This window comes from Triplophysa rosa, linkage group LG9 (assembly GCF_024868665.1).
Source record: "Triplophysa rosa linkage group LG9, Trosa_1v2, whole genome shotgun sequence".
Taxonomy (NCBI): domain Eukaryota; kingdom Metazoa; phylum Chordata; class Actinopteri; order Cypriniformes; family Nemacheilidae; genus Triplophysa; species Triplophysa rosa.
In genome coordinates, this window is record NC_079898.1 from 4,764,743 (window position 1) to 4,777,245 (window position 12,503).

At 36.5% G+C, this 12,503-nt stretch overlaps 1 protein-coding gene, 1 long non-coding RNA gene and 1 other non-coding gene across 3 annotated transcripts; all 3 read left to right on the forward strand.

Annotated features, from left to right (window-relative positions):
• Positions 1–2,305: 2,305 nt before the first annotated feature.
• LOC130559195 (proteasome subunit beta type-1-A) lies at positions 2,306–4,642 on the forward strand. Its single transcript, XM_057342127.1, has 6 exons — positions 2,306–2,462; positions 3,174–3,281; positions 3,401–3,482; positions 3,687–3,816; positions 3,923–4,029; positions 4,345–4,642. Exons 1-6 carry the CDS (start codon positions 2,365–2,367, stop codon positions 4,528–4,530), a joined length of 711 nt encoding a protein of 236 aa, XP_057198110.1. The 5' UTR covers positions 2,306–2,364; the 3' UTR covers positions 4,531–4,642.
• Positions 4,643–5,525: 883 nt separating this feature from the next.
• Positions 5,526–5,644, forward strand: LOC130559769 (5S ribosomal RNA). The gene has a single exon (XR_008963615.1). It is a non-coding gene; the product is annotated as a 5S ribosomal RNA (ribosomal RNA).
• Positions 5,645–9,650: 4,006 nt separating this feature from the next.
• LOC130559614 (uncharacterized) lies at positions 9,651–10,278 on the forward strand. The gene is made up of 4 exons (XR_008963592.1): positions 9,651–9,669; positions 9,758–9,841; positions 9,909–10,014; positions 10,095–10,278. It is a non-coding gene; the product is annotated as an uncharacterized LOC130559614 (long non-coding RNA).
• The last annotated feature ends 2,225 nt before the right edge of the window (positions 10,279–12,503 follow it).

Here is a 12,503-nt window from a genome sequence, read left to right on the forward strand (position 1 = left end):
AAAGCATACTTTTATGTAGGTTCCCATGGGTTTTGATCATGATGAGTAAACATTTGTGATTACTTGATCACAATCAATATCGATATGTTTGGGTGGAGTAGTACAGTATATATTATTGTACATTATGTAAATATGTACAGGAAGAACCTTATGAATATTTTATAAACTGTGATCCATTTCAATGTCTACTGTTTAAACACTAACTTGCCACAAAAACATGTTTTCCTATACTAGATGTTATTTAATTTTGGCATTCAGTGGAGTAAAATAATTTTTACGGTCATTACTATATCCTGCAAAGACTCCTTTTTATATGAATGGCGGTAGTAACGTTAGTCACGGGAGTGATTAATTTTTTGTCTTATTAATTTTTGTAAAGCCGGTTTTGTCTTATTAATTTTTGTAAAGCCGGTAATGTTATAAGTAACACAGTGTGATACCTCAAAGAGACGAGAAAAATCTCACAAATAAATTTAAAAAAGCACATAAACTACACACACATAATAACATGAATTTCTGAACGGTCCATAAGATGAGGCATATAGGGTGGAGAGGTCTGCTGCTGCTGCAGTGGTAGGATGGCTGAGTGCTGGACCACAGATCAGTTGCATTCTTTAAATACGCCGCTGTTCAGTGAAATCTTCGTTTACGGCCATACCACCCTGAACATGGGCGGTTCGCGAACGAATCGTTCATTTGAACCGGTTCTTTTTAGTGAACCGGTTCACCAAATCTGACTGAATCGTTCGAAACGGTTCGCGTCTACAAAAAGCACTAATATCCACAAATTCCTTCAGTTACTCACTTTTGACATGCATGAAAACCCATCCGACTTAAAATAAACCAGCCAGTATCAACGACTTTTCAGTTAATCCAACACTATACACGCTGAACTGAACTGTTAAGCACGAGCAGAGAAGCTATTAAAGTTACAGCTAAGCTAGCTGATATAGTGAGCATGCGTGCAGTGGCGTGTTCTATGGAACGCTCTGCTGAGCGATTCTCGTTCTCGATTCAAGAATCGGTTGCCACAGTTTTCGGATCACCACTGAAGCAACCGAGAGCTGTCTTTCGGACACGTCCGATTTGAAGCGGTTCAACATATAAGAAACTACATTTGCAACATGAACATAAACATTTGAACACAGATCACACTTTTTAATGGTCATAAATATTTGTACAAACATATTCTTTATATTAATGTTGCTTGAAATGCATTACAGAAAACGTTTGTGCAGTTGTACTTTTATCTTAATTATGGTAAATTTTAAAAATAATTGTTTGTAAAAATAATAAACTAAACATTTATTTGTTTCATAAGTAATCCATGGTGTTTTCATGAACATTTAATTTCTAAACAAGTGCAGATATATGTGTTTCTCACATTTATTGAGATGGATAGAGAAGATATATCAAATGTGCTTCTAATATCAAAAATGTTAGCATTGTATCTGATATGCATTGGGTACATTATTCACTTGATATTTAGCAAGACAATTATTTAATTATATTGTGTTCAGTCTCTCATGTGCTGTTTTTTCTATTAACAGGAAATTCAACATTTCACTTAGAGACAGATACACCAATCTATCAGACTCTGATCTTGATAACCTAGTCAGAGAACTAGTTGGAGGCAATGATGAGCTTGGGGCAGAAGCAGTGAGAGCGCGTCTGGCAGGTCAGGGGATTGTAGTGCAGCGGCACAGAGTGCGACAAAGTTTAATCAGGACCAATCCAATGGGAGCAGCCCAGAGGGTCACCACGCGAAGTTAGCTTCATAATAACGATTTTTCCTTTTTTGTGCCAGTATGTGTGGAAAGAAAGCACCATGGGAACGTAATTCAAAACTAAGTAAAACGTCCAGAGAACACACAAAATGTACCACGAAAGCAGTGGATCAAAGCATAGGATAACTAAGCGTCTGCCAAATGCATAAATGTAAATTGCAAATCATTGCTAAAGATATTAGTATAAATAATCACACTATATTGTAAACCGATAATTGTGTTTAATATGTAATATACGACAGTGGTCCTGTGAGCATCTGGTAGGCAGCTTGCGTAAGGTCTGCGAGCCCGCCAACCCATTCTATAAATAGTCGCTAGCCTCAAATTTAAATCTTAATTTATTAATAATAGGTCTTAAAACAATATTTTTTCTAAAGGATAAAAAGGGACAGAGCTTCAAGGCTTTACAAGTGTCCGTAGATATGTTTCACTTTCATCTAAGCTTTCATCTAAATCCCACAAGCAGACGTCTACGTCACGTGATCGTGAACTCAGTGACGCGAGCGCACAGGAACACAAGACCTGTCAACTTCCGGTGGCCATTTTGCGGTGAGACAGCGAGTTTTGGTTGTGTTTCATGATGATTTCTGCTCAGAATTACGGTGATAAGATGAAGGAATATCACTACACAGGACCAGTGGAGCATAAATTCTCACCTTATGCTTTTAACGGAGGGTAAGAGCGACACAATTATATATAATTTACCCGAATGGCATGAGCTAGCGAACATGACGTTTCACTTCAGACTAAGTGATGCTAATGTCTTCGTGAAGTTTCTTTAATACTGAGATTTATGCCTCTGCCAGATTTCCCCTTATAAATATAATATATTTGTACTTACGTTCATTTCATGCGATTAAAATAACATCTATAAACAGCACGAGTTGATGTTAGCTTTTTAGTTCGTTTTTAGTTTCACTGTCTAAAATGTTAGTGACAATAAATGTGAGTGTGACTAAAACAAAGCATATTCATTATAAGGAGCTCACTTCTGCAATGCATAACGTTATTCCTGCTGGAAAAAAAACTGAAACTTATGAATTTAAAGGTTACAATTTGAATAACGTTGGTTTTAAATGGAAACTGTAATGGTCTTTTTTGGTAATGTTTTGGTTTCTATTGGTAGGATGTTAGCTGGCAGATGGGATGGGAACCAATAAAACCAATTAAATATGGCCCAAAACACACTAAATGAAAGAACATTTCTCATCGTTTTAATAGTAAACACCTCATAATGGTTCATACTGGCATTTGTTGTAGATACCATTAGAATTGGTCTTGTTTTTTAGCAGGGACCATTCCAAGCCTAACCAAACTCAACAGGTTAATTTTTTGTGTGAACTGTCCACCTAAGTAATAGATTTTTCGTTTAATATGATTTTACAGGACTGTGCTGGCGGTGGCTGGAGATGACTTCGCTATTGTGGCTTCAGACACACGTTTAAGTGAGGGATACACCATCCACAGCCGGGACTCCCCAAAATGCTACAAACTGTGAGTGATCTAAGTGCCCTACATTTAACATTCACATTTCATTACTGTAACTGAGTCAAAGATAAGTGCCTAATAGACAAGAAAGTTGAATGTGATCTCTCCGGTTCATTCTTATACAGGACAGACACTACTGTGCTTGGCTGCAGTGGTTTCCATGGTGACTGCTTGACGCTAACCAAAATCATTGAGGCAAGACTGAAGGTAGGTTTAAAAACAAGATACTGTATGTTTCACTTTCATCTAAGCTTTTTATTTCACAGCTAGATTGCAGCAGCAGTTTTAAAATCTTGCATTGTCATGCTTACACAGGAGTATAACTGTTACGTTTATGATGGCGTAAAACATTGATATAAATTCTAATTCTTATTACAAGTTTGCTTGCTCATGATCCTGCCTTCCTAACAGATGTACAAGCATTCAAATAACAAGACCATGACAAGTGGAGCCATTGCAGCCATGCTTTCAACAATTCTGTATGGCAGGCGCTTCTTCCCTTACTATGTGTACAACATCATCGGCGGTCTCGATGAGGAAGGTAAGTGACGATTCTGTAATGTAACAAGACGTTTGTCGAGGTTTCTCCAGCCGAAAAATACTTTTCGTGATACTATATGATTATATTTGTTTTTATTTTATTCAAGGTCGAGGTGCAGTGTACAGTTTTGATCCAGTTGGATCATACCAGAGGGACAGTTACAAAGCAGGTGGCTCAGCAAGTGCAATGCTGCAGCCTCTTCTAGACAACCAGGTTAGACATTTTTATTTTTACACCCTAATCAAAATCAGTTGTATTTTCACTTTTCAAATCACTTTTTTACCTGAATTAGTAATGTACATTCCTACAAAACTACCATCATTCCATGATGGTAGTATTTGTTCTTCCTGTTGTACTTGTCATGATTATTAAGTATAGGCATATTTTTTTACTTTGTAAAATATTTTTCTTTTGTTGTAACATAATAAGCATTTTAGCAGAGCAAGTGTTGATTTTAGTTCGTTTTGCTGGTATAAGGCCTTCCAGTTGACCTTCCTCAACACTTAAATGGGTCTGTTTTGTGTTCAGATTGGATTCAAGAACATGGAGAAAGTGGAGCAGCTCCCCCTGAGCCTGGAGAAAGCTGAACAGCTGATAAAGGATGTGTTCATCTCTGCTGCTGAGAGAGATGTCTACACAGGAGATGCTCTTAAGTTATGCATCGTCACCAAGGAAGGCATTCGAGAAGAGATTATGCCACTCAGGAAAGACTGAGACACCTTCTCGGCCAAGCCATAATTAGCCTTTTTTTGTTTAACTCAGTTGCATCCTTCATTCTGCTGTTCTTTTTATATTTCTATCCAAGAATAAATACATGCCACCCGTATCAATATTGTCTTTATTCAAAATGAATGATTGTCAGTAAGAATTATAACTTGTTTTATGACATAGTATTGATAATTTAATAATAGGGTGTTTTCATGAGAAGACAGCTTTGCTGTTTGCCTATCAATTAGGACTGATGCTTTGCAAATGTTTTAGTATGTCATTTTGAAACATAACTCGCTAGTGTCTAATTCAATCTCTCACTGGGATATACAGGTAACTCGAACATCGAGTAAATATTTTAAACAACAGCTGCCCTTAAATTGCGTTAGGTACAAACACACTGACTGGTTACAGTTGCATGTGGCAAATATGGTCAGCAAAAGACGTTTAAAAAAGCATACTTTTATGTAGGTTCCCATGGGTTTTGATCATGATGAGTAAACATTTGTGATTACTTGATCGCTATCAATATCGATATGTTGTCGGGGTGGAAATATTACAGTATGTTTCTGTACATTATGTAAATATGTACAGGAAGAACCTTATGAATATTTTATAAACTGATCCATTACATCATCTACTATTCAAACACTACCAGAATAACATGTTTGCCTATACTAGATGGCATTCATCTCTATATCCGGCAAAGACTCATTTTTATATGAATGGGGGTAACGTTAGTCACTTGAGCATTTTTTGACTTATTAATTTTTGAAAAGCCGGTAAAAGTTGAGTGGGATAAAATCTCACAAATAAATTGTAATAAAATTTAAAAAGCACATGAAATACACACACAGTCGCATGAATTTCAGAACGGTCCATAAGTAAGATGAGGCATAGAGGGTGGAGAGGTCTGCTGCCTTTATAGTGGTAGGATGGCTGAGTGCTGGACCACAGATCAGTTGCATTCTTTAAATACACCGCTGTTCAGTGTAATCTTCGTTTACGGCCATACCACCTTGAACACGCCCGATCTCGTCTGATCTCGGAAGCTAAGCAGGGTCGGGCCTGGTTAGTACTTGGATGGGAGACCGCCTGGGAATACCAGGTGCTGTAAGCTTTTTTTAAACTATTGCACGTCTCACATGCTTGCCATTTTCTTTTTTTGCCTAAACAAGGACCGCTAAAGCCTCGGCCTTTTCTGCCCCCAGTAGGGGGCAACCAAAGGCTTTATTTCTTTCTGTTTGGTCTCTCTCCACAGTAGTTTAGTGGGTCACTATGGACAAACCCAGGAGTTAATATTTTAAACCTACGGTTGTTTGTCCATATGTGTGAGATCTGTGAGAAAGTGACGTATAACTGACGCAAGAAGCCCCCTCTCGTATCTCTCGCTCCAAATTAAAAAAAGTTTAAAGTGATAAGATGTTAGAGAGAAAATCTTTTGCTGCTAAGTGTTTATTTGTATTGTTTATTTACATTTATTGATTATAATTTAAAACACGTTCATACAATTCAGAATCGCTTAGGACTAGGTGTTATCCCACTATTTCAGCACAGTTGAATTGCCCAATAGGACATTTCCCACGCCTTATGCAGGTTGAAGCAGTCAAGAATATGAATAGAGGAAACCCAGGTAGCCAGTGCAGTCGGCCAGTTCCGGCCGAATGTCGGCGCACTCGGCTGTTTTCTGGCAGTGGCTCACCAAAAGTAAGCCAGCTCTGGCCCAGCAATGGTTGCCAGATTCGGCTTGGCTTTGGTTGTGCGGATGTGGCCCAATTCGGGCTGAGAAATGGCACTTTTGCCACATTCGGCCTGACTATGGTTCTCAACTGCTGCCGTCATTTTGGGTGAGATATGGCCATACTGACTCGGGCCAGTTAAGGTTGAGTGTTGGGGTGGACAGATCAGAGACTTGGGCACAGGTAGGGTAAATAGACTTTTTCAGAATGGGTTACCTTTTAATAATGCGGCAAATTTGTTTTACTTTGTAATAAAATGATTTAGCAAGTGGCACTTAATCTCAAATGTTTTTTTACTTTAGTGAGAAATAAATAGAAGACAATCCATAGAAGAAATAAAAAATAAAAAGATCCCGATTACCTAACATTTAAATTCACAAGTAATGTAATGTTAGCTGACTGAAGACTTGCTTTAGATAGTTCTAGCTTGTATATAGTATTACTAATTCTAAACATGAGAGCTATTTTTTTCCCATATTAACAAGCATCAATATTATATTAAACATCCAGATTTAAATTCATATTTACAAAAGACAAATAATAAAGCTGGGTTTTTATGAACATAACTACCATAATCAATATTCAAGATTTTACATTCCCAACCTTAAAGAAAGTTAAAAGAAGTGACCATGTTTTCAAATATATATATTTTTTCAACAATTAATATTTCATAATTGTTTAGTTTTCCTGTTATTAAGAATATTTTTTTTTACCAAGGATTAAAGCTATAGAGACTGATTTTAAGTAGTGTGATGGAAAGATAAGCTCAGAAACTTCCCCAAATAAACAGAGGGAAGGGGAGAATGGTATTGTACAGGACCTCTGTGCCATATTGAATGTGGGTAAGTATCTGGGTAACGTAATATCTTCCACATAATATCTTAAAGGCGCAGTTATTGAAAATCAGCGGCCACTAGCGTTGTATTTTAGTTTTGCAACGAATCTCTGAGTCATTTGCTCATCCCTCCCTTTTGAATTACGATGGTGGCCGCAACAGTAAAAAAAGATGTCGTCTACTGAGACAGCGGATAGCAGTGATACAAGCAACGATGTTTCTTTGCAAAGGTAAAGCAATATATTAACGTAATTAATCATTTAACATGTATTCTATTGCGAAAGTTACGGTTACAATTCTATAATTAGATATATTTCTTGCGTGCTATCTAGTACACGCTGAGAGTAGTTAAGTAACTAAAGTTAGCTAATCGTAAATAGCAACGCTGTTCAAAGCGTTTGATCTGACAGCGACATAGGCAGTTAGGTGTAAGTTAGTAGACGTTTGTCTCCCCCTTTGTAAAGTCAGGAACAACCGGAGTACGAACCGCAGGGACGGAAAAACATTATTATTCGGAGGTTATATGGCCATTTGTATAAAATGCTAAAGTTACCGTTTCAACAAAACAGTTGTTTGGTAAACATTGAAAAAGTGGAAACATTGAAAATGTTGAATTATTTTACCAGTCTAGCAGAAAACAGGCAACTTCGGCGTCGCCTTGAAAACATTTGTCTTTCAACAGTGCCTTCCATCTGGTAATAGATACACCGATGTTTATCCTGGATTTCTGCCGCCGTTTGTCTCTAATTCGTCTGGCAGCATCACGTTTGCGCTTATTTGACGACGGAGATTCACGCTCTGTCGGCGCTTGTGCACAATACGCATGGTCCTCCATTTTATCAAAACTTCTAAGACAGAACAATCAATTGCTTCAGCTAGACGACGACTACTCCTCCTCCTCTCGTACTACAACTTACTACTTAGTGCGTCTTCAACTCAGTGATGACGCGCAAGCTGCGTCTAAAAACACACACGAAGACCAACATATACGAAAGGTGCTCTGTAGAGCTGTTTGTCCGTTAGAGCTTACTGTACAAAACATGGCTGCGCAACATAACAAATTCCATGTAGATAGGCCCGCTCCCTATGTAGATACAACTGGTTTATTCTAAGGTAATAAAAACATAACTTTTCATTAAGTAAGGTTTTTATACACATCTAAAGACACAGTTTTGTATGTTATATTGCATTTCTGTTAATAGATCATACAAAACATCCCGCACTGTAACTTTAACACACACACACACATAATTAATTAATTAATTGTCAACTTACTAAAAAATTTTTTTTTTAATAAATTGTAAATCAGTTTTAAAGCCTTTCAACTTTTATTTTGTTTTATTTTTATTTTATTATTGATACATTTTATATCTGATCAAATATTTTTCTTCTTAACTGATTATCATTGAGATTTTTATATGTTTTTTTTTCATAAAAAATGTATCTTATGAAACAAGCGCGAAGTGGAACTTTGATTTAGAAAAAAAAACGGCTTTGATTTTGAAAAACATAAACGGTCTCATGTGGGCTTTTTTCCTCTGGACCTAATGCGATTGCTGAAGGAATAAAACAGTGCTATGTGCTGAGGTAAGTACTTTTTTTTATAATTATTTAACATGCTTTTAATACAAAAAATATTGATAATCTGTACATATTACAACAGTGTGAACTTTGTAAGGTAACAGTTAGCCAATCTCGTGTGTTGACTGATATAGCGTAGGTCTCATATTCGACATGACTACAAGCTTATATCGACAAATATGTAGCATTAAAATTGAATAATAAATACTGCAGTATGTGTACATAAAATTCTTGAAGAAAAAATGTTTTTTGCAATCATAAGATAACCTTTAACTTCACAATTATTCTGACAGTGAATATGTCATTGAGGTGAGTCATGTCATGTAATGACATGTAAAGGTAATGTTTGTAAAGGTAATGTGACTACGCATGAAACAGAGCCGTCTTCAGCGTCTTATAAGCATTCAGTTTAAGAATTAACTTGTTTACCTGTCTTTCCTGCCTTTCATTAAATTCAAGCCTTTGTTATCTAGATTTATTAACCTCCCTTTCACTATGTGGCCTTGACCTCAGTTATATCCTAATAAAATAAAAATATTGCTTTACTTAAACATTACTTAACAATAGTAATGAGTTCTTTATTTAGCTGGAATATTATAATAAGATATGTTTATGGTACCTTGACAACCTACTGTCCACTAACGTTATTCAACTTTACATCCTTTTGTGATTGTTTTTGTCACATTTAGATTTCTCAAGATCATCATTTTGTTGACCATCTGGGAATAATTCATCTGTGCCATGTAAGTAAAAGTGCAAATAACGTTATATGGTTTCTTTAAGGATTTTGAAATCATATTGGCAGAGGCATATTGTCTTAAGAATAATGTAAACTAAATTCAATATATTTAAACATCTGTTTATATTTTTCTAAACCTCTGCTAGTCCAGACATCCGAAAAATATCAGACTATAGGCTTGCACGTTGTTTCTACGTATTTAAAATGAGAGCATGGCAACATANTCGGGGTTCACGGCAGACACCACAACGGTCGGTTTGAGTGTTTGAAGTTATTTGTAAATGGTTGCAATAAAAAAGCTCCTTTTTTATTAGTCAACTACTTGATTTTTGTACACAGCTTGGAACTCCACCCAATTCATACGCACCACTGGTTGAACGGGTCGATTCAGAAGCTGGTCGTGTCATCGTGTATTTGAAGGAGGTGAGGGAGTGTTAGTTTTGAATGCTGAGAGTTCATATTTGTACTTATGGCCTGTTCTCTCTTGCAGGTTCCAAAAAATATTCCAATGAGTTACAAGCTACAAATGAAACAACTTTATCCAGTGAAAAGTCTCCGTTCTGCTGTGATCAAAGTCTATGACTACTATCAACCAAGTAATGGGTTTTGAGGTTGCTGCACTTGTTTTTCCTCCTTTACAGTATGATACTGCAATGTGCTGTTTCCTCTCCTTCAGGTGACCAGTCTGAGACTGCATACTCCTCCCCCTGTGCATGAGAGTATCCAGCTTCAGGACAGTTGATGCTATCATTCTTAAATGATTTTGCAAGGTTATTTGTCTTTCTCAGCCTGCTGCTAATAAATTATATATCTTTACGCACTGGTTTTTGTGCTGCATGTAAATAAAGTGGTCACAGATATTTGACTTTTTTTATATTTGAATTTTTCCTAAATATGGCCCTTTAGGTCACAGTCCAGAACTTTTTTTGGGTTAAAATCAAATGGTTATTGCCCATGTACATAAAATGTGTTTAAAAACAGTTTTTAGTAAGCTTATAGACCACTGAGTTAAATTACGTAGGCCCAAGCCAACAAAATACATCCAATGGAACGTTTATAACGGAACGTTAAATGTGTGATTTAATTGTGATCTTAAAAGTAAAACGTCAAACCAGGCTTGCATGTGGACCAGTGTTTAGATATTGTGAAATGTTTGTCATGTGTCTCCAAGTGGTTATGTCACACCCATGAAAAGGAGGCCGTGATCACACTGTGTGAGACCTTGATAACGTGGCTCCACATCATGCTTATTCCTGTGCAGACTCCCCGCGTTCCATTTCGAAGGGTTCATCCCTACCATCTGTTTACCATCTGGAGTGAGTGCTTCGAAGGGTGTAATCTATATTGAGGACTAAACCTGCAAAAATAAAAAATACATAAACATGTATAAATATCTAAACAAATAAATGTAATATGAAAATAAAGGAATGAATGAATCGATAAAATAATTTTGCTCTTAACGGTTTTTATAAATTTTGTCCATGTTTTATTCGTTTATTATTTTCAGATTATTTTATTTCGATCGATTTGGCTTGTTTAAATGAACGGCCCCTGATGTTTGTGAGTGTGACTAAGAAGCTTTTGATTGTCGTTTCTAAAAACGGACAACCTGCTAAACTTATGTGGTAAGACAAGAATATAATGTTTAGCCTATACATAATGTTTATTCATCTGTCAATAAATATCTGCTTTATATCTGCTTTAAATCCTCTATATTGTGTTGAAGTCTTTGATTATTTATGTCATGTAGGCTATACAGTATACATAAAATATCTGATTGTGATGTGAGTTTTGTAATCGTTATACTGTGCTTTATACATATTTGAATAGAGAATTACTCCAATTATGCATAACATTTCATCTTTAACGCACAGATTAAATCACAAATTAATTTAATAATCCACTTGAGGGATGATAATTGTTTAAATTAAATAAAAAGATTTTAACAACGTGACTGTTTGGTCGTTAGGATGTGCTCATCAGGTCCCAGAAACGTTATTGGTACGTCCCTGCGACGAATATGGTATGTTCCAGCTATGTCTTCAGGAGGTTATTATCACCATGTCCCAACAACGTCCAATGTTACGTCGTCAGGACGAATATGGGAATCACAAAGTTACGTCTTCAGGAGGTTATTATCACCATGTCCCAACAACGTCCAATGTTACGTCGTCAGGACGAATATGGGAATCACAAAGTTACGTCGCTGGAACGTTATTATGGTACGTCGTCACAACGTAACTGTGTTAGCCAGGAAGTGCTTTCATTTTGCTGGAAGTAAACAACTAACGTTAGTTAACAGTGTGAGAGGGGTGAACGCAGACAAAACTTTTACAATGGATAGGAAAGGGTCTTGTATCGCTCCCGCATCAAATTATGTAAGCTGCATTTATAACAAAGAATGACAAAGATGCAGATGTCATGTTAATGCACACACCTTGTACTCTGCTTATGACGTTCACTCCACTCTGTGCTGCTGTGAACGGAAGAATGCGCTAAATAACGCAGCCTGCCGCCATTTTCATAATAACAGTTTCAAAGGGGACTATAAAGCGATCTCGAATTCTGATTACATAGTTACTCACAATATTTTAGGGGAGCTGAGCTAGAACTTTAGGGGGGCTTTAGCTCCCCTAAAAAGGGCCTAGCAATGCCACTGGTATACACTAACTTAATGTGCATAATATGTTCTTAATATGCATATATGTTGTTGTTTAATATTTCTCTATAATGCAGAAGCTGTGCTGTTCAGCTTTACAGAGCCCAGAGACAACTAAATATCAATCTACAACAAAACATGGCTTATTACCTAAGAAAATGCACTGCATTAAAAGTTTTTATTCTTGAAAAGCTGGCTTAATAGAAAATAAATAAGCAATAATGTGAATAAGAAACTAATTAATTAATTAATTTAGAATTTTATCAAAACATACATTTAAAAATGTAACCGTCATGTTTACGTATAATGTCTGACATCCACGACACTCCTCCCATCCGTTCTGTGATTGGGCGTTCGCAAGGATTCCTGGGTAGGGGACTTCAGTGGAGTCTGCATCAATGCAGATTGATTAAAGATTACAAGTGC

What these genes read in the sequence shown, in the direction of transcription:
- LOC130559195 (XM_057342127.1), top strand. Translation starts at nt 2,365, where the DNA reads ATGATGATTTCTGCTCAGAATTACGGTGATAAGATGAAGGAATATCAC. An exon ending in TCATTGAGGCAAGACTGAAG is followed by an intron (nt 3,483 to 3,686) that starts GTAGGTTTAAAA and finishes CCTTCCTAACAG; the next exon opens with ATGTACAAGCATTCAAATAA. An exon ending in AGCCTCTTCTAGACAACCAG is followed by an intron (nt 4,030 to 4,344) that starts GTTAGACATTTT and finishes TTTTGTGTTCAG; the next exon opens with ATTGGATTCAAGAACATGGA.